Here is a 25,625-nt window from a genome sequence, read left to right as displayed (position 1 = left end):
CTTTGCCCCACTGTCACACCCCTCACTGTGCCCCACTCTCACACCCCTCACTGTGTCCCACTCTCACACCCTTCACTGTGCCCCACTGTCACACCCCTCACTGTGCCCCACTCTCACACCCCTCACTGTGTCCCACTGTCACACCCCTCACTGTGTCCCACTCTCACACCCTCACTGTGCCCCACTGTCACACCCCTCACTGTGTCCCATTGTCATACCCCTCACTGTGCCCCACTGTCACACCCCTCACTGTGCCCCACTCTCACACCCCTCACTGTGCCCCACTGTCACACCCCTCACTGTGCCCCACTGTCACACCCCTTACTGTGCCCCACTCTCACACCCCTCACTGTGCCCCACTGTCACACCCCTCACTGTGCCCACTCTCACACCCCTCACTGTGCCCCACTCTCACACCCCTCACTGTGCCCCACTCTCACACCCCTCACTGTGTCCCACTGTCAAACCCCTCACTGTGTCCCCACTGTCACACCCCTCACTGTGTCCCACTCTCACACCTCTCACTGTGCCCCACTCTCACACCCCTCACTGTGTCCCCACTGTCACACCCCTCACTGTGTCCCACTCTCACACCCCTCACTGTGTCCCCACTGTCACACCCCTCACTGTGCCCCACTCTCACACCCCTCACTGTGTCCCCACTGTCACATCCCTGACTGTGTCCCACTCTCACACCCCTCACTGAGCCCCACTGTCACACCCCTTACTGTGCCCCACTCTCACACCCCTCACTGTGCCCCACTCTCAAACCCCTCACTGTGCCCCACTCTCACACCCCTCACTGTGCCCCACTGTCACACCCCTGACTGTGCCCACTCTCACACCCCTCACTGTGCCCCACTCTCACACCCCTCACTGTGCCCCACTCTCACACCCCTCACTGTGCCCCACTGTCACACCCCTCACTGTGCCCCACTGTCACACCCCTCACTGTGCCCCACTGTCACACCCCTGACTGTGCCCCACTGTCACACCCCTCACTGTGCTCCACTCTCACACCCCACTGTGCCCACTCTCACACCCCTCACTGTGCCCCACTCTCACACCCCTCACTGTGCCCCACTCTCACACCCCTCACTGTGTCCCACTCTCACACCCCTCACTGTGTCCCACTCTCACACCCCTCACTGTGCCCCACTGTCACACCCCTCACTGTGCCCCACTCTCACACCCCTCACTGTGTCCCACTCTCACACCCCTCACTGTGTCCCACTGTCACACCACTCACTGTGTCCCAGTCTCACACCCCTCACTGTGCCCCACTGTCACACCCCTTACTGTGTCCCACTCTCACACCTCTCACTGTGCCCCAATGTCACACCCCTCACTGTGCCCCAATGTCACACCCCTCACTGTGCCCCACTCTCACTCCCCTCACTGTGCCCCACTCTCACACCCCTCACTGTGCCCCACTGTCACACCCCTCACTGTGCCCCACTCTCACACCCCTCACTGTGCCCCACTCTCACACCCCTCACTGTGCCCCACTCTCACACCCCTCACTGTGCCCCACTGTCACACCCCTCACTGTGTCCCACTGTCACACCCCTCACTGTGTCCCACTGTCACACCCCTCACTGTGCCCCACTGTCACACCCCTCACTGTGCCCCACTCTCACACCCCTCACTGTGCCCCACTCTCACACCCCTCACTGTGTCCCACTGTCACACCCCTCACTGTGCCCACTGTCACACCCCTCACTGTGTCCCACTCTCACACCCCTCACTGTGCCCCACTCTCACACCCCTCACTGTGCCCCACTGTCACACCCCTCACTGTGTCCCACTGTCACACCCCTCACTGTGCCCCACTCTCACACCCCTCACTGTGCCCCACTGTCACACCCCTCACTGTGCCCCACTTCACACCCCTCACTGTGCCCACTGTCACACCCCTCACTGTGCCCACTGTCACACCCCTCACTGTGTCCCACTCTCACACCCCTCACTGTGTCCCCACTGTCACACCCCTCACTGTGCCCCACTGTCACACCCCTCACTGTGCCCACACTGTCACACCCCTCACTGTGCCCACTGTCACACCCCTCACTGTGCCCCACTCCTCACACCCCTCACTGTGTCCCACTGTCACACCCCTCACTGTGCCCCACTGTCACACCCCTCACTGTGTCCCACTGTCACACCCCTCACTGTGCCCCACTGTCACACCCCTCACTGTGCCCCACTGTCACACCCCTCACTGTGCCCACTCTCACACCCCTCACTGTGCCCCACTGTCACAACCCTCACTGTGCCCCACTGTCACACCCCTCACTGTGCCCACTCTCACACCCCTCACTGTGCCTCACTGTCACACCCCTCACTGTGCCCCACTGTCACACCCCTCACTGTGCCTCACTGTCACACCCCTCACTGTGTCCCACTGTCACATCCCTCACTGTGCCCAGTCTCACATCCCTCACTGTGCCCCACTCTCACACCCCTCACTGTGCCCCACTGTCACACCCCTCACTGTGCCCCACTGTCACACCCCTCACTGTGCCCCACTGTCACACCCCTCACAGTGCCCCACTGTCACACCCCTCACTGTGCCCACTCTCACACCCCTCACTGTGCCCCACTGTCACACCCCTCACTGTGCCCCACTGTCACACCCCTCACTGTGCCCCTCTCACACCCCTCACTGTGTCCCCACTGTCACACCCTTCACTGTGTCCCCACTGTCACACCCCTCACTGTGCCCCACTGTCACACCCCTCACTGTGCCCCACTGTCACACCCCTCACTGTGTCCCCACTGTCACACCCCTCACTGTGCCCCACTGTCACACCCCTCACTGTGCCCCACTGTCACACCCCTCACTGTGCCCCACTCTCACACCCCTCACTGTGTCCCACTCTCACACCACTCACTGTGCCCCACTGTCACACCCCTCACTGTGTCCCACTCTCACACCCCTCACTGTGCCCCACTGTCACACCCCTCACTGTGCCGCACTCTCACACCCCTCACTGTGCCCCACTCTCACACCCCTCACTGTGTCCCACTCTCACACCCCTCACTGTGCCCCACTCTCACACCCCTCACTGTGCCCCACTGTCACACCCCTCACTGTGCCCCACTGTCACACCCCTCACTGTGCCCCACTCTCACACCCCTCACTGTGCCCCACTGTCACACCCCTCACTGTGCCCCACTCTCACACCCCTGACTGTGCCCCACTGTCACACCCCTCACTGTGTCCCACTCTCACACCATCACTGTGCCCCACTGTCACACCCCTCACTGTGTCCCACTCTCACACCCCTCACTGTGCCCCACTCTCACACCCCTCACTGTGCCCCACTCTCACACCCCTCACTGTGTCCCACTCTCACACCACTCACTGTGCCCCACTGTCACACCCCTCACTGTGCCCCACTCTCACACCCCTCACTGTGCCCACTCTCACACCCCTCACTGTGCCCCACTCTCATACCCCTCACTGTGTCCCACTCTCACACCCCTCGCTGTGTCGCACTCTCACACCCCTCACTGTGCCCCACTGTCACACCCCTCACTGTGTCCCACTCTCACACCCCTCACTGTGACCCACTGTCACACCCCTCACTGTGTCCCACTCTCACACCACTCACTGTTCCCCACTGTCACACCCCTCACTGTGCCCCACTGTCACACCCCTCACTGTGTCCCACTCTCACACCACTCACTGTGCCCCACTCTCACACCCCTCACTGTGTCCCACTCTCACACCCCTCACTGTGCCCCATGCTCACACCCCTCACTGTGCCCCACTGTCACACCCCTCACTGTGCCCCACTCTCACACCCCTCACTGTGCCCCACTCTCACACCACTCACTGTTCCCCACTGTCACACCCCTCACTGTGCCCCACTGTCACACCCCTCACTGTGTCCCACTGTCACACCCCTCACTGTGCCCCATGCTCACACCCCTCACAGTGCCCTGGAGGCTATATTTGGGGTGTGGGATCTGCCGGAGCTGCAGGTGGGGGTGGGGCATATTTGGAATCAAATATACCTGTTGGACTTGAACCTGGTTTGGTAAGATTCCTTACTGTGCCCACCCAGTCCAAAGCCGCATCTCCACATCCTGGCTGCCATCGACACCGTACAATGCCGGCTCAAAGTGGATAGGATCTCCAAGAAGATCGAGCATATAGACAATGACATTAAGTTTCTACAAAGATTCTTGGGGGTCGTTTTGCAGGAATGAAGGAGCTGGGAGCGAAGTATGGGCTGGAGCAGGGGGAAATATTCAGATACATGCAGGTTTGTGACTTTGCCAGAAAGGAGATACAGAGCTTCCCAATAGAGCCGGCTTCCACATTGCTGGAGGAGGTGCTGACGACAGGGGGACTGGAGAACGGGGTAGTATCGGCGGTTTACAGGGCTATTTTGGAGGAAGAGAAGGTGCCGTTGTAAGGGATCAAGGCAAAGTGAACGCCTCCACCTTGTGTGCGAGGTTGGGGCTGATACAGCTGAAGGTGGTGTACAGAGTGCGCGTTACAAGGGCGAGGATGAGTCAGCTCTTTGAGGGGGTAGAAGATGTATGTGAACCTTGTAGGAGGTGGGGGGGGCGGGGAGGGAGGGTGTGGGGGGGAGCGCAAACCACATTAATATGTTTTGGTCCTGTCCAAAGCTGGAGGATTACTGGAAGGAGGTGTTTAGGGTGATCTCTAAAGTGGGGCATGTGAAACTGGACCTGGGCCCTTGGGAGACCATATTCGGGATGTCGGGCCAGCCAGGGCTGGAAACGGGCGTGGAGGCAGATGCTGTAGCCTTCACCTCGTTGATCGCCCGAAGGCGGATCCTGTTAGTTTGAGATCAACCTCTCCACTCTGTGCTCTAGCGTGGTGGGGGGACCTGCTGGAATTCTTGATGCTTAAAAAGGTCAAATTTGAACTGAGGGGAAGGGTGGAGGGGTTCTACAATTCATGGGCGTTATTCATTATGCACTTTCGAGAATTGGATCACATCGAACATTTGGGGGGCTGGGAGGTTTGGGGGGAGGGGGACTGTATGTGTTCATGGTGATTATGGGCGATTCCTGATTCCTTTTTGTCATTTGTTTATGTTAACATGCGGGCTAATGTTTGGTGGTTTGGTGGAAGGATGGGATCGTTGTTATTGATATGGGGATTGACATTACATTTTTTGCTGATTATTGTTTATTGTTGGGTGTAAATTTGGGAGAAAACGTGAGAAAAGAGGAGAATAAAAAAATATTGAAAAACAAAGTTTCTACGAAGATGCAAGAAAGCAGACAAGTTCCCGAAAGCACTTAAAGTATCATCTTGCATCACTGGCTTGGTCTATAAAATCTGTCCATGATGTGGACATGCCGGCGTTGGTAAGAAGTCTTACAACACAGGTTGAAGTCCAACAGGTTTGTTTGGAGTCAGTAGCTTTTGGAGCGCAGCTCCTTCATCAGGTGAGGATGCTGTGTTTGTGTAACCGCCCTCTTCGGTCACCTGATGAAGGAGCTATGCACCGAAAGCACGTGATTCCAAATAAACCTGTTGGACTTTAACCTGGTGTTGTAAGACTTCTTACTTTGCCCACCCCAGTTCAACACTGGCATCTCTCACATCATGACTTGGATAATGGCATAGAAAATCATACATCCAAATTTGCTGATGACACAAAGTTGGGTGGCATTGTAGACTGTGTAGATGAGAGCATTAAATTACAAAGGGATGAATGCGTAACACTGTGGCAGATGGATTTCAATGTAAGCAAGGGTGAGGTTATCCATTTTGGACCAAAAAAGGATAGAGCAGGGTACTTTCTAAGTGGTATGAAGTTGAATTCAGTAGATATTCTAAGAGACCTGGGGGTTCAGGTGTATAGATCTTGACAATACCACGAACAGCGTAGAAAGTAATCAAGAAGGCTAATGGAATGATGCTCTTCATATCTAGAGGATTGGAGCATAATGACACAGAGGTTATGTTGCAGCTTTACAAAACCCTGGTTAGAACCCACTTGGAATATGTGAGCAGGTCTGGGCACCAGACATTAGGAAGGATATTTTGGGGCTGCACGGTAGTGCAGTGGTTAGCATTGCTGCCTCATGGCACTGAGGTCCCAGGTTCAATCCCAGTTCTGGGTCACTGTCCGTTTGGAGTTTGCACATTCTCCCATGTTTGGGTGGGTTTCGCCCCCCCCCCCCCCCCCCCCCCCCCCACCCACCCCACAACCCAAAGATGTGCAAGTTAGGTGGATTGGCCACACTAAATTGCTTTTTAATTGGAAAAAATGAATTGGGTGCTCTAAATTTAAAAAAAAAGAAAAAAAAAGGAAGGATATTTTGGCCTTGGAGGGAGGGCAATATACGTTTATAAAAATGATACCTGGACGACAGGAATTCTGGTATGAGGAGAGATTATATAAATTTGGTCTGTTTTCTCTAGAATTTAGGAGGTTAAGGGGTGATATGATCGAAGTCTTCAAAATATTAACAGGGAAAGACAAGGTAGATACAGATAAATTATTTCCACTGTTTGGAGATTCTAAAACTATGGGGCATTGTCTGAAAATTAGGGCCAAACCATTCCGGAGAGATGTTAGGAAGCATGTCTTCATGCAAAGGGTGATAGAGGTTCAAACTCTCTCTCACAAACAGCAGTTGATGCTGGAACTGTTGTTAATTTTAAATCTGAGATAGATAGATTTTTGTTAAGCAAAGATATTAAGGATGTGGGCCCAAGGCAGGTATATGGAGTTAGGCCACAGATCAGCCATGATCTCATTGAATATCAGGGCAGGCTCCAGGGCCTGTGTTCTGATTGTTACAAATAGGTACAAAAAATAAACTTAGAAGATGTTCCTAGGTCTCATATGTATGCATACATTTATTGCAATAAAAATGTTCTGTTACTCAACATATACTTACAAAATTACCTTCTTTTTTGGTCATTTTTAACAGAGCACCCACATTCCACTCACCTACATTACCTCACCCACAACCACTCTCACCTCCAACTCTTCTTAGGCCGGCCCCAACACCCCCTCTCCATGGGTCACAACCCCAACTCCTCACAGGCTGCTCTCTACGGGCTACCCCCCACAGCTCTCCACAGACAGTACCCACCCCCATCTCTCCACAGGCCACACCCCCCTCCAGCTGTCCATGGACCGCTGCTCCAGCTCTTCACAGGCCACCTCCCATCTTTTCACAGGCCGAACCCCTACACTGCCCCAGCTTTCCACAGACAGCACCCACCCCCAGCTACCCACAGGCTGCCCCACCTCCCCAGCTCTCCATGGGCTGCCAATACCACCCAACTATCAACATGCCACCAGTACTACCTGGGCCATACCTGCACCAGCCCTATCCCTCCCTGTCGCTGCACATTTACCCGTACCCCAGCGCTTTCCCTTCCTCCCCCCAGGAGCGGACTGGAGTGGTGGGGCAGAGATTGTCCCAGGACAGTCCACCTCGCAATTCCTCCTTCCCAGGACTCTTCCTCTCCCCCCCCCCCAATCAGGGACTCTCCTGCCCCACCCACCCAGGGACTCTTCTGCCCCACCCACCCAGGGACTCTTCTGCCCCGCCCACCCAGGGACTCTTCTGCTCCAACTCGATGGGCTGAATGGCCTCCTTCTGTACTATAAATTTTATGATTCTAAACACCCCCACGGGACTCCCCTGCCCCAACCAACCTCACCGCAGGGACTCTCCAGCTCCTTCCACCCCCCCCCCCCCTTCCTCACTCTTCTGCCACCCCCCCCCAAACAGAATGTGGGCGAAACAAGTGATCACAGGTGCCTGAATTTATTTAGTGAGGATAAAGGTCAGTGAACTCAAGAGGAAGAACATTACGAGTTGGGTATGTGCTTAGATCCTAAATTGGGGCTTATCATTTCTGAAGCAGGCAAATGTACAAGGTTTAACAAAAATGAAAGGGGGTGTAAAACAATGCTTAAAATACTCTCAAGCGACTTTCTATAGTCGAAGAAACGTTCCTTCTGTAATATAAATTGTGATCATTTGGAAATTTGTCATTCTTCTATTTGTCCTGATGGGTGCTCGAGAGAAAGCTTCAGCAGCATGTTTTTTTTGCTGCAGTTTTCCTGGAGGTGTCCCCTCCCAGCCAGTTACTGCGCCGGCCTTTCTGCTGGAAGCTGCTGCCCCTCAATCCCTTCCCCCAACCCGAGTCTCAGATAGTCTCTGCTGCTGGGGACATTTACCATTTCCTATTCCCGAGCTGCTAGCCAGCTTCCTCATGACCTGACCCGAACTCGTTAAATATCTCGCCAGTATCCAATCTTGCCCTCAGAAAATATTTAAAAAAAACGTAATTTAAAACTGCCTAAGCGTTAAAAAGGTGCTTGTGGGTAAAACAAAAGATTCACCCAATGGATGCAATGTGTATCCGGGTGAGGGAGTCCCAACGCCGAAAGTGAAAATAAAAGTGTTCTCGGAAACATGCAGCTTGCTGCCTGGGTAAAAGTGAATGGCGGGCGGCTGATGGACAATGTGGATTTGAGCTGAGCTGCGAGCCTGTCTGCTGGGAGTAATCGTAAGCGAAGCTGGAATTAGTATTGCAGTCGAGCCTTTAAATTGTAACCACTGCGTGGTGAGCGGGTATAAATTCTGTGCCTAGCTCCTTTACCCCAATCGAGACTTACTGTGACTCAATGTCTTAATGGATATTTGAATTAATTAATTGACTTGCTGGATGGAACCCTCTTATTCGTGAGTCAGCAGTAACCCACTTGTCCAATATATTTGCTGAGAAAGGGTTCATGCTATTTTGTGCATGTGGTGGTTGAGGAGTCATTCGACCGGAATTAGAGATGGTTCCATGGGTTGGACTTGTTTTTTCTCTACCTGTGCAGTTTGGAAATTCAGCTGCTCAGAATTCCTTGTTCAGATGCTTGTATAGACCTTGGTTATAAAGTGGGGCCATAACTATGCAAAGAGCCTTCAGTCTGATTAATTGCAGCATTTTCCACAGAGGGTTAATTTAGAGTCGAATGCATAATTAAGGTGTTGAGTACATAAATTACATCAAGGCTGCCATACCTTTTTAAAAAAAAAATATTTTATTCAACACATTTTCATTTAAATAGCCAAAAGGAGAAGAGCAACCATACAAGATTATAAACAACCAACACTCACCCTCCCTGCTCCCCCTATACCACCCCCTTATTCCATCCCACCTTCCCCATTTTAACCCCTTACCCCCCCCCCCCTTGCTGACCCCTCAGACCTCAAAGAAATCAATAAATGGCTTCCACCTCTGAGTGCACCCATCGGCCGACCCCCTCTCAAGACGAACTTGACCGTCTCCAGCCTCAGGAATTCTGCCAGGTTGCCCACCCACACCCCCGCTTTCGGCAACTCCGAGTCCCTCCACCCGAGCAAAATCCACCCAAGCTATTGGGGAGACAAAGGCCAAAATATTGGCCTCACTCACCCCTTTAACTCCCGCCGGTCTTCCGACACCCCGAATATCGCCACATCTGGACTTGGGGCCACCTTCACCCCCAGCAACTCGGGGGTGAAGGTGGCCCCACTCATAATGTCCACGAACCCCTGTCAGAACCCCTTCCGCTTCGAACAAGCCCAAAATATGTGGGCGTGATTCGCAGCCTTCCTGCGTAAAGCCCACACCTATCCTTTACCCCCCTCAAAAAACCTACTCATCCATGCTAACGTCATATGTTCCCTATGGACTACTTAAAACTGAACAAGGCTTAACCTCACATACGGCAAGGACGCATTCACCCTCCGTCGAGTCTCAGCCTCCACCTCCCCGCCCAGCTCCTCCTCCCACTTGGGCCTCTCCCGATCCATCAACTCCTTGTAGACATCGGAAACCTTCCCCTCCCCATCTCCTCCTTCGACAGTACCTTATCCTGCAACCCCAGGGGTAGCAGCCCAGGAAAGGACGCCACTCTCTCTTTACAAAACCCCGGACCTGCAGGTACCTGAAACCGTTCCCCCTGGGAAGCGCATACTCATCTTCCAGGTCCTCCAACCTTGCAAACCTGCCCTCTATAAACAGATCACCGAATCGCTCGATCCCCACTCGCTGCCACCCACGACCTTGGGGGGGCCCTTCTCGGCGCAAACCTATGGTTGACGCAGATCGCTGCCCACACGAGGCATCCTCCAGTCACAAATGCAGCCTTCACTGCTCCACAGCCTTCGGGCAGACATCACCACTGGGCCCATGGAGTACCTGGCTGGGGAGAACAGTAGAGGCGCTGACAACAAAGCACTTAAACTCGTTCCCCTACAAGATGCTGCCTCCACCTGACCCCATGCTGACCCCTGCCCCACAACACATTTCCTAACCATGGCAATGTTCCCCGCCCAGTCGTAGTTCATCATGTTCGGCAATACCAGTCCCCCCCCCCCATGCTCCAGGAAAGCCCTCCTAACCCGCCCACAAAAACCCAGAGATCAACGCATTAACCTTTTTGAAGAACGACTTCGGAACGAAGATTGGAAGGTTCTGAAATACAAACAAAAACTTTGGCAGCACCGCAACCGACCCACCAGTGATAGTGGGAGCACATCCCACCTCTTAAAGTCCCCCTTCATCTGCTCCTCCAAGTCAAGTTCAGCTTGTGCAGCTGCGCCCTGCCCCGTGTCACCTGGCTAATTTCCTTCAAAATCCCCATAATGTCCCCAATACTATCCAATGGATCTGAAACGTATAGCAGCAGGTCATCTGCATCCAGCGAGAATCTATGCTCAGTGCCCCCCCCCCCCCAGCACAATCCTTCCTCAGTCCCTCAATGCCCTAAGCGCCAATGCCAGCTGCTCTATCGCCAAACCAAAGAGCAACAGGGAGAGCGGACACCCCTGCCTCAACTCCCGATGCGGCCCAAAATATCCCAAACTCACTCGGTTCGTCTGCACACTTGTGATGGGTGCTTTATATAGCAACCGGACTCAGTCCACAAACTCCTGCCCAAACCCAAACCACAAATACTCACACTCCACCCGATCAAACGCCCTTTCCGCATCTATTGCCACCACTACCTCCTGCCCCTCCAGAGGCATCATAATTTTTTTTCATAGAATTTCATAGAATTTACAGTGCAGAAGGAGGCCATTCACCCATCTAGTCTGCACCGGCTCTTGGAAAGAGCACCCTATCCAACCCCACACCTCCACCCTATCCTCATAACCCAGTAATGCCACCCAACACTAAGGGCAATTTTGGACACTAAGGGCAATTTAGCATGGCCAATCCACCTACTGTGGGAGGAAGCACCCGGAGGAAACCCATGCACACACTGGGAGAACGTGCAGAGTCCGCACAGACAGTGATCCATGCCGGGAATCGAACATGGGACCCTGGAGCTGAGAAGCAATTGTGCTAACCACTATGCTGTTGTGCTAATTATATTGAGCAGCCTCCTCACATTTGCGACAACTGCCTCCCCTTCACAAAACCCGTTTGGACCTTACCTATCACCCGTGAGACGCAGGCCAACACCGTCGCCGACAGCTTGGCGTCTACGTTCAATAACGATATTGAGTGGCACAACACACACTGCTTGTCCTTTTTCAATTTCAGGAAGATGGAAACCTGCGACAATGTAGGGGGAGTTCCCCCTCCTCTCCCATGCCTCATTATATGCCCTCACCAGCAGTCCCCCCCCCCCCCCCCTCCCCCCAATCATTTGTGGAATTCCACTCGGAACCTGTGCAAACCTGAGGCCTCTCTGCCTGCATCACTCTATACTGTCCATCACCTCCCTCAACCCAATTGGGGCCTCCAATCCCTGAACCAGCTCCTCTATCTTGGGAAACTGCAGCCCATCCCAGGGGCTCCGACTCATATAACCTCTAATAAAATGCCTCAAACACGCTATTCACCCCCTCCGGGTCCAACACACCCCACCCTTATTGTCCTGTACGCAGCCAATCTCCGTCGCCGTCTCTTGCTTCCTCAGCTGGTGGGCCAACATCCAACTGATGTGAGTCCAAGGCAAGAATCTTATCCAACACCCGCCTCATGAAATCTACATCATTCCAATTTGGGGCATAAATGTTTACCAGGACCCACCGGCAACCCCTCCAACTTCCTACCCACCATCACAAACCTCACAATATTCCCAACCTCGAATGCCACCCGCTTATTCACCAAAACCGCCACCCATTCATCTTCATATCCAGTTCCGAGTGGAACACCTTCCCCACCCATCCTTTTCTCAACCTTGTCTGGTCCCCTATCTTTAAGTGCGTTTCCTGCAAAAAGGCCATGTCCACCTTCAGACTCCTCAGGTGTGCGAACACATGTGACCGCTTGACCAGCCCATTCAGCCCCCGTGACCAGCCTGGTCTGGGCTGCTGATCAGCCATATCCCTTTTTGGCCAAGCCCCCGGCACGCGTCACACAACCCTCCAGGCCCACCCTCGGATATCCACTGTCATCGATCCTTTACCAACTGTGCCACAACAAACAAATCCATATCAGCAACCCTACCCTCACCCTTAAATCTCAGCCCCTCAACCACCACGACTACCTCCTAATAACCCCACACTTCACTCCAGTTAACCAGCCCACCGAGCTAGCATGGTGGCCCCCGCCCAAGGCCACCATCTTCCGTGTCACCCCTAATTTCCCCCCCGTCCATGCCTACCTAAAGAGCAACAAAAGGTACACTCACCTTCGATACACACCCATGAAAAGTCTGCCCTCCAGAAACCCTGCCATCAAAAACTCTTCAAAGAAAAAACTTTTCCAAAACAAACACACACACAAACTTCTCCAAAACTCAATGTCCTCACTCTCCTCCCGGTCCGTTGTCCCTCACAAACTCCATTGCCTTTTCTGGTGTACCAAAACAGTACTCACGCCTCTGGACAGTCACCCAGAGGCGGGCCGGGTACAGTACTCTGAACTTCACCTTTTTAAAGAGGCATTGACCCTGTTAAACCTAGCCCTCCTCTTCTCCAGTTCTGCACCCAGATCCTGGTACACTCGCAACTTGTTCCCTTCCCAGGTGCACTTCCTAATCTGCCTTGCCCACCGAAGAATCTTGGGCGGAATTCGGGGGGGTCGTAGAATTGTCCAGGGCCGGCGTCAATCCCGTCCCCGCTGTGTCCTGAATTCTCTGCCCCCCCCCCCCCGAGATTTGGCGGGGGCGGGAATTGCGCCGCGCCAGTCAGCGGGCCCCCCCGCTCCGGTCAGCGGGCCCCCCGCGGCGATTCTCTGACCCACGATGGGCCGAAGTCCCGCCGCTGACTGGGCTCTCTCGCCAGTGGGAATCAAAACACCTACTTGACCGGCGGGAATGGTGGCGCGGGCGGGCTCCGGGGTCCTGGGGCGGGGGGGGGGGGGCGCGGGGCGATCTGACCTGGGGGGGTGCCCCCAAGGTGGCATGGTCCGCGATCAGGGCCCACCGATCGGTGGGCGGGCCTGCGCCGCGGGGGCACTCTTTTTCTTCTGCCCCGCCATGGCCTTCACCACAGCGGGGGCAGAAGAGACCCCCTTCCCTGCGCATGCGCCGGTATGACATCAACAGCCGCTGACGCACCCGGCATGCGCGGACTTACGCCGGCCGACGAAGGCCTTTCGGCCCCGGCTGACGGGGCGCCAAAGGCCGTTCATGCCAGCCGGCGGAGCGGGAACCATTCTGGCGCGGGCCTAGCCCCTCAATGTGAGGGCTTGGCCCCTAAAGATGCGGAGAATTCCGCACCTTTGGGGAGGCCCGACACCGGAGTGGTTCACACCACTCCGTCCCGCTGGGACCCCCCGACCCGCCGGCTAGGGGAGAATCCCGGCCCTTATCCTTATCCAGAAAGCAGTGCAACCACACCGCCATTGCCCTTGAAGGCTTCCCCACCTGCAGCCTCTTCATCAGCGCCCTGTGTGTTCGTACTCTCCCCCATCAGCTTCCCCAAACTTTTGGCCACGTACGTGCCAGCATCCGCACCTTCAATGCCTTAGGACATCCCCACAATCCTTAATGATCTGCTGAGCTGCTCGCAGAAAAATACTTTTCACTGTACCTCGGTACACCTGACAATAAACAAAATCCAAATCCAATCCGCCGATTTTGTCTCCTCTAGATCCTCGGTCTTCTTTGCCCTCTTTTGGGTCTCCTGCATCACCCTGAAACTCTAGACTCTGCTCCCCTGCATCACCCTGAAACTCTAGACTCTGCTCCCCTCTCTCGATCCCCGAGTTAATCAGTTCCACCACCTTGGCCAGGCCTTTCAGGGCCTCCTTCCTCTGCTGACTAAACTTTCCATTTAGGAACTCTATTAGCTGCTCCGTTGACCACTGGGCAGGCAGGGCAGCTCCCTTGCCCTATGCCATCTTATCCTGTGGCACACCTCAAAGACTCTCCTGTTCCAGCAGCTCTTTCCTTCTTGCCCGACTCCTGGTTCGTGGATCCATCCACCAGCCACACCAGAGGGGTAAAACCTTCCACAGGCACTCCTGCACTCAAAAAAAAAAATTGCGTTGACCTGGAGCCACCAAATGTGCAGCCGCTCACTCCATGGCCGCCGCCGGAAGTCACAAGGCTGCAATTCCTTGTAGTGCAATTGAGGCTATTGTTTCTGACTGATATCTCTCTTACATAAGTTCTAGAATTTAAAGTGTTTGTGATGAGCAGTTTTGCTGCCAGATTTAGATTGGCAACCTAAGTCAGCTGTGGTAAACTCAACAGCACCGTGACACAATGCATCAACTTCAAAAATGCATTTAATAAATTTCCACATACAGTTACTAGTTAAATAGGAAACTTTGACAATTTTGGAGTCCTCAGCTTTAGTAACATTGGTCACATCTTGAGTTTTTGCAGCACTGGATGTGGGAGAAAGTGATAGGATGGGGGTGTGTGATGGTCCCAATTCTGTTAGCCTGGTTTTTAAATTGCTACAAGATTGCTATAAATATTCATAGAATTCCTACAGTGCAGAAGGAGGCCATTTTGCCCATCAAGCTCATCAAGGGCAGCACGGTAGCACAGTGGTTAGTACCGGGTCCCAGATTTGACTCCCGGCTTGGATCACTGTCAGTGAGGAGTCTACACGTTCGCCCCGTGCCTGCGTGGGTTTCCTCCGGGTGTTCCAGTTTTCTCCGACAGTCCAAAGATGTGCAGATTAGGTGGATTGGCTTTAGGTTGGTGGGGTTACTGGTTTATGGAGATAGGGTGGAGGTCTGAGCTTAAGTGGGGTGCTCTTTCGAAGAGCCGGTGCAGACTCGATGGGCTGAATGGCCTACTTCTGCATTGTAAATTCTATGATTCTATAAGTTTGCACCAACACTCCAAAAGAGCACCACACCTAACCTTTGGACACTAAGGGGCAATTTAGCATGGCCAATCCATCTAGTCTGAACATCTTTGGATAAATATTGAATTCAGTTCAGACTATGATGAATGTAGGCAATTTAATTATTTATTTTGGTGAGTTAAAATAAGAGCAAAGAATAATACAGCACAGGAACAGACCCTTCAGCCCTCCAAGCCTGGACCAGTAACCACCTTTGCCCAAAACCTTCAGCACTTCCTGGTGCCTTATCCCTCTATACCCATCCTATCCATGTATTTGTCGAGATGCCTTTTGAACACCGTTAATGTATCTGCTTCCACAATCTCCCCAGGCAATGCACTCCAGGCACTCACCACCCTCTGTGTAAAAAAACCTGCCTCGCACATCTCCTCTAAACTTTGCCTCATGGACCTTAAACCTATGCCTACTAATGATTGAACCCTTCCACCCTTGGAAAGAGTGCCTGTCCTTCCACTCTATTCATGCCTCTCATAATCTTGTAGACCGCTATCAGGTTGCCCTTCAACCTCCGTTGTACTAATGAAAACAGTTTATTCAGCCTCCGCATAGCTAAAATCCTCTAGACCAAGCAACATCCTGGTAAATCTCCTCTGCACCCTTTCCAAAGCCTCCACATCCTTCTGGTTGTGTGGCAACCAGAATTGTCCGCAATATTCCAAGTGCGGCCTGACCAAGGTTCTATACAACTGTAGCATGACTTGTCAGCTTTTCCACTTGATGTCCCGTCCAATGAAGGTAAGCACTCCATGTGCTTTCTTGACTACCGTGTCCTCTTGTGTTGCCACTTTCAAAGATCTGTGGACCTATAAGCCCAGATATCTCTGACTTTCCATATTCCTAAGAATTCTCAATTACTGTAGCCATTTACTGTAAGCCATTTACTGTTCATTTCCCCTCTATGTTAGATTTCCCAAAATGCATTACCTCACATTTGCCATTTCTCTGTCCAAGTCTCCAACCTATATATGTCCTGCTGTATTGTCTGACAATCCTCAACACTATCTGCCACTCCACCAACCTTGATGTGCTCCATGAACTTACTAATCAGACCAGCTATATTTTCTTCCAAATCGTTTATATATACTATAAACAAGAGAGTCCCCAGCACCGATCCCTGTGGAGCACCACCAGTCACAGCCGGCCATTCAGAAAAACATCCTTCTACTGTGACCGAGCCAGTTCTGTATCCATCTTGCCAGCTCACCTCTGATCCCGTGTGACTTCACCTTTTGTACCAGTCTGCCATGAGGCACCTTGTCAAAGGCTTTACTGAAGTCCATGTAAACAACATCCACTGCCCTCCCCATATCAATCATCTTTGTCACCTCCTCAAAAAACTTGATCAAGTTAGTGAGGCACGACCTCCCCTTCACAATACCATGCTCTCTATCACTAATGAGTCAATTTGTTTCCAAATTGATACAAATCCTATCCTTGAGAATTCTCTCCAATAACTTACCTACTACTGATGTTATGCTCACTGGCCTATAATTTCCTGGATTATCCCTGCTACCTTTCTTAAACAGCGGTACCACCGCTCAAGTTAAGACCAGGAAGGACACCAGATGTCTCTCTGTCTCTACCTCTCTCTTACACACACACACACGCAGGATTTAATGCCCTACCCCATGGTGAGTGTGATTCGGAGCGGAGGGGCATTTAACCAGGCAGGTGGTGACCCTACTGCCCTTCCTTCTGCACCTGATAAGGCCCATGGATGGCCTGGACACCCCACTGCTTTCTATCTATATTGTGGGACACAAATGGAAATTAATACCAAAATCTATCTTGGAATTCAGGAGAATCAATTCAGAATTGACAGATCAAGATAACATTGTACAGTACTTTAAATGATCAGGATGCGATCAGTGAAAGCAAGATAAATGAGGAAGTATCAATGTCGAGCTTCAGTTTTAAATTCTTAATATTTTAGTAGGAAAGAAGAACTGAAGGAGGTAAGGAACAATAAATCAGAGTCAACCCCCTGGAAATTGAGTGATCGCATTGCATAGTAATGACATGACATCAAAAAGAGATGCAATTTCTGAAAAAAAAAACATTGGTTTTATTATTGCCCAGCTCTAACTGCAGAGAATACATTGATAGATTAGTTTAGATTTATTTTATACCTGTTGCAATATGGTTGCTAGGAAATCATTTGTTGTTTAGCATAGGATTTGAATAATCGTCAATAAAGCTCCATTTATTCACCAGTGGGATGGTCATAATACTAAAGCCAATGTTCATAAAAGGATACTTTACTGTAAGTCAGACAGAGATGACTCCATTTAAATAAATACTAATCTTGATTAGTGGTACAAATAGGCTTACATTAACACTGCAATGAAGTTACTGTGAAAATCCCCCAGTCACCACACTCCAGCGCCTGTTCTGGTACAGAGGGAGAATTCCGAAAGTCCAATTCACCTAACAGCACGTCTTTCAGGACTTGTGGGAGGAAACCCACGCAGACACACGGAGAACGTGCAGACTCTGCTCAGAGAGTGACCCAAGCTGGGAATTGAACCTGGGACTCTGGCGCTGTGAAGCAGCAGTACTAACCACTGTGATTTCGTGCCTGATTCTTTGGCAGGAGCCTATTAAAACTGGTTAGATAATTTGCAGAATGCAATGCTATTGATTCAGATTGATGACTTTACGTTTTAACAACACTAATGTTTTGTGCTTTTAGATTCCTTTGTAATTTGGAAAATGCTGTTGAAGGAAAGGATGTTATTCCTTGCTCTTGGACTGCTGTGCCAGGTCATGCAGTGTGCTAGTGACCATGATGGTGGAGACTTCCCTTCAGTTACTAATGGCCAGAAGTTTCCTTGGAACAAGATGAGACTACCTGATAGGATCGTACCAGTCCACTACGATCTTTCGATACATCCAAATTTGACGACTCTAAACTTCACCGGATTAGTTAGGATTCAGATTTTTGTCAAACAAGAAACCAGGTTCATCATCCTTCATAGCAAGCATCTAGAAATCACCACGGCAACGATTGCATCAACAAGCGATGGGGCTACCTACGTGGAAAGTGGTTTGTACATTTTGGAATACCCACCATATGAGCAAATCGCCCTCGAGTCTGCCAAGCCTCTGGCCAGTGGAGAGGAGTACGTTATTAACATCAACTATGCAGCCAATTTATCGGATGGTTTCTATGGTTTTTACAAAAGTAACTATCGAACAGCAGATGGTAAAACAAGGTAAGCTGTTAACACATTTCAATTTAGAAAGAGTTGGTACTTTTCTAAGAACCATACAGTGCCATATTATTACAAAGGACCTTTATGTGTGATTATGTATTTAACTGCATTACATGCATGTAGGCTTCTGAATATTTTGTTCTCATATTGAAATAATTTGACCGAGGAAACCAAGCATGTTGATTACTGGCACATACCAAAAATCTTTTTAGGACAACTATCATGAGACATTAAACCAAGAGCAAAGGAGGATTTCAGAGGTGGCCCTGTACCTGACAGCTTTAAAATTTAAATTTCATATTTTGATATAGAGAACCCAAATTTGAGAACATTTAAAACCAAACTAAATTACAGCTAAGATTTACTAAATGCTAGATTTCAAAAATAGCCAATTCCGTTCACATAAATATCTTCTTTAAGGATTTAATTTAGTTCCAAACAAATGTGGTTGATTCATTATATAAACTCAAGGAACTGTCTTTAAGAGCTGATTTGATATTTGACTTATTTCAGAATGCCACTATATACGGTGAGCTTTCTTACATGAAGGAATACACTCAAACTGTCATCCATTTATGTGCTAATGCAAATATGTCACCATAAATGTTTTTATTATAAATTTAGAGTATCCAATTATTTTTTTCCAATTAAGGAGCAATTTAGCGTGGCCAATCCACCTATCCTGCAGATCTTTGGGTTGTGGGGCAGAGACCCACACAGACATGGGGAGAATGTGCAAACACCAACAGACCCAGGGCCAGGAATGAACCGGAGACCTCGGTGCCGTGAGGCAGCAGTGCTAACCACTGCGCCGCCGTGCATGCCTCCTATGTTGTCATAATTACTGGAAAAATATATTGTTGCATTTTTTTGAACTTATCCAGAGGGACTACGTTTACTAATGGATTTGTTTGAATTATTTTGTCCACATCTGTAAATGTGAACTTGTGTCAAAAACATTTTAAAAAGTACGTTGTCAGGTTCTAACAAGCATTTTACATATCACAAATGCAGATTTATGGTTATTGATTTAAAATTTTGCATTTTGTTATCCTTTTTCTGATCTCTAAAGTAATAATTAAGCGATGGATTGCAACACTGTTCCATTTTGTATCCAACTCCAAGACCTCTTTCATTTCCTTTGTGTTGAAAAATGCTAGATTTTGGTGCTGGGAATTAAATACTTTATCTTTACTTTTAGAATTTTCTATAACACATTTGCAAGTTGAGCACAGCATTGGGAAAATAGAGTGAGCCCCAACAGAGTGCCTTAGTCATAGCTTAAACCAGTTTACTGCACAGTAACCTACTTCTTCCATTATCTATCTGTCATTTTGATTTCTGATAAGTGTTTTTATATGAAGGCATGCATATCAGGAATTAGGCATGTCTGCCATTTCGAACCATGGCAATGGCAGAGGGAAGAAACATTCATTCCATCATTGCAATAGAAGTCAGGTCTGAGACAAAAAAATGGCATTTCCACATCACGCCACATTTCACAGCCGTATCAGCATTTGGTCTCAGAATAGGTAGAGATGGAGAAAGTGTAATGTGGAACTGTCCCTACATAATACAACATGATACCAATCTAAATAGCACCCCATTGCACTAGAGAAGTGCACTTTCCTATGGGATGGGAGCTTCACCTCTCATCCCAATTTTTTCAGCTCACTGCGTAGTAAATCATTAAAATAAAATCAGTCAAGGCATTTGGACTTCGCTGGCTTGGTCAGCATTCATTTCCCATCCCTAATTGCCCTTGAGAAGGGTGATGGTGAACTGCCTTACTGAACCACTGCAATTCACGTGGTGTAGGTACACCCACAGTGCTGTTAGGGAGGCATTTTCAGGATTTTGACCCACAGTGAAGGAATGACAGTATATTTCCAAGTCAGAATGGTGAATGACTTGGAGGGGAACTTCCAGGTAGCGGTGTTCCCATGTGTCTGTTTCCCTTGTCAGATGGAAATGGTTATGGTTTTGGAAAGTGCTGTCTACAGACCTTGCTGAGTTCCTGTAGTGTAGGTGGTACAGCCTGCTGCTACTGTGCATTGGAGGTGGAGGGAGTAAATGTTTGGGGATGGGGTAACAATCAAGTGTGAAGGATTAGTTGTTTGAGAATTGTATTGAGATAGTCATTCATTTGAGAGCATTAATGAAAATCTTTCATTCCATATTTCTGAACCAAATTCAAAGCTGGTCATAGAGGAAGGAAGATATTTTAGTCCATTGCAATAATTTGCAAATCCCTACAAATGTTTTTTTAAAAATAATTTTTATTGAGATTTTCACAAAATATCAAAAACAGAAAATATCAACAAGAAAACAGTATTAACAACAAAAAGGAAAAAGAAGAAAGAAAACCCCCCAAAACCAACCCCCCCCCCCCCCCCCCCAGTAATTACAAAAAGAAGAAATAGGTTAGCACCCAGCATATTCAACAAACACATGTACACATTCCTCCCCTCCACCGAAACACCCCCCCCCCCCCCCCCCAGGTTGCTGCTGCTGCCGGCCTATTTTCCTACCATTCTGCCAGGAAGTCAAGGAAAGGCTGCCACCGTCTAAAAAAACCCCTGTACTGATCCCCTCAGGGCAAATTTCACCCTCTCCAATTTAATGAACCCCGCCATATCATTGATCCAGGCCTCCACGCTTGGGGGCCTCGCATCCTTCCACTGAAGCAAAATCCTCCGCTGGGCTACTAGGCACCCAAAGGCCAGAACACTGGCCTCTTTCACCTCCTGCACTCCTGGCTCCATTGCTGCCCCAAACATCGCAAGCCCCCAGCCTGGCTCGACCCTGGATCCTACCACCCTCGACACCGTGTTTGCTACCCACTTCCACAATACCCCCAGCGCTGGGCATGCCCAGAACATATGGGCATGGTTCGCTGGGCTCCCCGAGCACCTAGCACACCTGTCTTCGCCCCCGAAGAACCTGCTCATCCTCGTCCAGGTCATATGAGCCCTATGTAGCACCTTGAACTGTATGAGGCTAAGCTTCGCACAAGAAGAGGAGGAATTCACCCTTTCCAGGGCATCCGCCCATGTCCCCACCTCAATCTCCTCACCCAGCTCCTCTTCCCATTTACCCTTCAGCTCCTCCACCGCGGCCTTGTCTACCTCCTGCATTACGTGGAACACGTCCGAAATCCTCCCTTCTCCAAACCACACCCCCGAGAGCACCCTGTCCCGTACCCCACATGGGGGGAACAGAGGGAACCCCTCCACTTGCCGCCTGGCAAACGCCCTAACCTGCATGTACCTAAACATGTTCCCCGGGGGAGCCCAAACTTCCCCTCTAACTCACCCAAGCTCTCAAACCTCCCATCTACAAACAGGTTCCCCAACCTCCTAATACCTACCCTGTGCCAGCTAAGAAACCCGCCATCAACACTCCCTGGAACAGACCGGTGGTTCCCCCGTATCGGGGACTCCATCTAGCCCCCCACCTCCCCGCTGTGCCGTCTTCATTGCCCCCAAATTTGAGGGTAGCCGCCACCACCGGGCTCGTGGTATACCTCGTTGGAGGGAGCGGCAACGGCGTCGTTACCAGCGCCTCCAGGCTCGTGTCCACACAGGACGCCATCTCCATCCTCTTCCATGCTGCCCCTTCCCCGTCCATTACCCACTTACACACCATCGCTCCGTTGGCAGCCTAATAGTACCCACAGAGGTTGGGCAACGGCAGCACCCCCCCCCCCCCCCCCCCCCAATCCCTGCCCCGCTCCAAAAACACCCTTCTCACCCTCGGGAGTCCCATGCGCCCATACAAATCCCGTAATACTCCTGTTGACCCTCCTAAAAAGGCCTTTGGGATAAGGATGGGGAGGCACTGGAACAGGAACAAAAGCCTTGGGAACACCATCATCTTGACTGACTGCACCCTGCCTGCCAGTGACAGTGGCAACATGCCCCATCTTTTAAACTCCTCCGCCATTTGCTCCACCAGCCTTGTTAGGTTAAGTTTGTGTGGGGCCCCCCAGCTCCTAGCCACCTGGACTCCCAGGTACCTAAAACTCCCCCCTGCCCTTTTCAGTGGGAGCCTACCAATCCTCTCCTCCTGATCCCCCGGGTGCACGACGAACAACTCACTCTTACCCAGGTTGAGCTTGTACCCTGAAAAGCCCCCAAATTCCCTGAGAATCTTCATCACCTCCGGCATTTCCCCCACTGGGTCCGCCACATATAGCAACAAGTCATCTGCGTAAAGTGACACTCGGTGCTCCTCCCCACCCCACACCAGACCCCTCCAATTCCCCGACTCCCTCAAAGCCATGGCCAGGGGCTCAATTGCCAACGCAAAGAGCAAGGGGGATGTCTCGTTCCTCGGTGCAACCGAAAGTACTCCGATCTCCTCCTATTCGTGGCTACGCTCGCCATCGGGGCCTCATATAACAGCCTCACCCAACTGACAAACCCCTCCCCGAACCCAAACCTTTCCAGCATCTCCCACAAGTACCCCCACTCAACCCTATCAAAGGCCTTCTCCGCGTCTAATGCCACCACTATCTCCGCTTCCCCTTCTACCGCCGGCATCATTATAACATTTAGAAGCCTACGTATGTTGGTGTTCAGCTGCCTTCCCTTCACAAACCCCGTCTGGTCCTCATGAATGACCCCCGGCACACAGTCCTCTATCCTTGTGGCCAAGATCTTCGCCAACGGCTTGGCATCCACATTTAACAGCGAGATCGGCCTATATGATCCACACTGCAGGGGGTCCTTATCCCGCTTAAGGATCAAGGAAATCACGCCCGTGACATAGTCGGGGGCAAAGCCCCCCCTCCCTTGCCTCGTTAAAGGTCCTAACCAACAGAGGGCCCAGCAGGTCTGCATACATTTTATAAAATTCGACCGGAAACCCATCCGGCTCCGGCGCCTTCCCCAACTGCATGCTGCCTATCCCAGTGACCAGCTCCTCCAGCTCAATCGGCGCCTCCAGCCCCTCCACCTGTCCCTCCTCCACCTTCGGAAATCTCAGCTTGTCCAAAAAGCGCCCCATTCCCCCCCCCCCCCCCCACAATTCCCTATAAAAGTCCCTGAAGACCACGTTAATGTCTACCCCCCTTCGCACCACATTTCCTCCCCTATCCTTCACTCCACCAATCTCCCTGGCCGCGTCCCGCATACGGAGCTGATGCGCCAGCATCCTACTCGCCTTCTCCCCATATTCGTACACCGCTCCCTGTGCCTTCCTCCACTGAGCTTCCGCCTTTCTGGTGGTCAGTAAGTCGAACTTGGCCTGAAGATTACGCCGCTCCCCCAGCAATTCATCCTCCGGAGCCTCCGTGTATCTCCTGTCCACCTTCACCATCTCCCCCACCAACCTCTCCCTCTCTCTTCGCTCTCCCCTCTCCCTATGGGTTCGGATGGAAATCAACTCCCCTCTAATCACCGCCTTCAATGCCTCCCAAACCGTCCCCACTCAGACCTTCCCATTATCATTAGCCTCTAAGTACCTCTTAATACACCCCTGAACCCGCCCGCCCACCTTCTCATCCGCCAGCAGTCCCACCTCCAGGCTCCAGAGCGGGCGCTGGTCCCTCTCCTCACCCAGCTCAAGGTCCCCCCCAGTGCGGGGCATGATCCGAAATAACTATGGCCGAATACTCTGCATCCGCCACCCTCAAAATCAGCCCCCTGGTCAGAACAAAAAAATCGATCCGGGAATAGGCTTTATGCACGTGGGAGAAAAATGAATACTCCCTGGCCCTCGGCCTCGCGAACCTCCAAGGATACACCCCTCCCATCTGGTCCATAAACCCCCTCAATACCTTAGCCGCCGCGGGCCTCCTGCCCTTCCTGGACATGGATCGATCCAATGGGGGATCCAGCACTGTATTAAAGTCCTCCCACCAATATCAGGCCCCCTATCTCCAGATCCGGAATGCGGCCCAACATGCGCCGCATAAAACCCGCATCGTCTCAGTTCGGGGCATAGACATTCACCAGCAACACCTGCTCTCCCTGCAGCTTGCCGCTCACCATCACATACTTCCCGCCACTATCAGCCACCACCTTTGATGCCTCAAACAACACACTTTTTCCCACCAGGATCGCCACCCCCCGGTTCTTTGCATCCAGCCCTGAATGAAACACTTGGCCCACCCATCCCTTCCTCAGTCTAACCTGGTCCGCCACCTTCAGCCGCGTCTCCTGGAGCATAGCCACGTCCGCCTTCAGCCCCTTCAGGTGCATAAACACCTGGGCCCGCTTGACCGGCCCATTCAGCCCCCTCACATTCCAAGTTATCAGCCGGATCAGAGGCCTCTCCTGCCGACTAGCCATAACCCATCCCTGCCCACCCCAGGACAGCGCCCCCCGCTCGGCCCGTTCCCCACGGCGGCAAACCCCCAACCCCCCCCGGCTAGGACCCCTCCCAGCTGCGTTACACCCTCCATAGCACTCCCGTGAGCCAGCTAACTTTTGCTGACCCCGGCGACTCCCGCCACACCTCCGACCCCTCCAAACGTGAGGCTACTTCTCCTCCCCATGCTCATCAGCAGACCCTCCTCGTCCCCCTCCTGCTGTCGCGCGGGAAAAAAGCCCGCGCTTCTCAGCTCCAACCCCACCCCCATCCACCCTCAGCGCGGGAAACCAAAGAAAAGCTCGTGCTTTCACCCTGCCTGACCCCGCCTCCTCTAGGGTAGCTCCCATTGTCGGCCCCCACCACCAGCTCCCCACACTCCAAGTCTACCCCCCGACTCGAGCCCATCCACCGAACCCACGCAAAAAGACAGCGCCCCACCCGCCCTAGAAACAACACACAACCAGCATAAAACAGAGAACCCCCCCCCACCAAACATTAACACAGTTACATACAAACCCCTGCCCCCGACCCTCAGTTAGAGTCCAACTTCTCGGCCTGCACAAAGGCCCACGCCTCTCCGGGGACTCGATGTAAAAGTGACGGTCTTTGTAGGTGACCCACAAACGTGCCGGCTGTAACATGCCAAACTTCACACTCTCTTTCTGTGGAGCACCGCCTTCGTCCGGTTGTACCCGGCCCTCCGCTTAGCCACCTCCGCACTCCAGTCCTGGTAGATCCGCACCACTGTGTTCTCCCACTTGCTGCTCCGCTCCTTCTTGGCCCACCTAAGCACGCACTCTCGGTCAACGA

General features: G+C 51.7%; 1 protein-coding gene across 3 annotated transcripts in view; it reads left to right on the top strand.

Annotated features, from left to right (window-relative positions):
- erap2 (endoplasmic reticulum aminopeptidase 2) overlaps nt 1–25,625 on the top strand; it is a 155,875-nt gene that overhangs the window by 75,921 nt on the left and 54,329 nt on the right. Inside the window, exons 1-2 of one of the 3 annotated variants that reach the window (XM_038805219.1) lie at nt 8,175–8,587; nt 17,975–18,497. In XM_038805219.1, coding sequence (XP_038661147.1) covers nt 17,995–18,497 — 503 coding nt within the window. In that variant the 5' untranslated portion in view covers nt 8,175–8,587; nt 17,975–17,994. Of the gene's footprint in view, nt 1–8,174; nt 8,588–17,974; nt 18,498–25,625 lie in introns of those variants that run through there. The other 2 variants (XM_038805218.1, XM_038805220.1) reach the window with 2 other exon arrangements.

The sequence above is a fragment of the Scyliorhinus canicula genome, chromosome 8 (genome assembly GCF_902713615.1).
Source record: "Scyliorhinus canicula chromosome 8, sScyCan1.1, whole genome shotgun sequence".
Lineage (NCBI taxonomy): Eukaryota > Metazoa > Chordata > Chondrichthyes > Carcharhiniformes > Scyliorhinidae > Scyliorhinus > Scyliorhinus canicula.
This window is presented reverse-complemented; position numbering and strand designations above follow the sequence as displayed.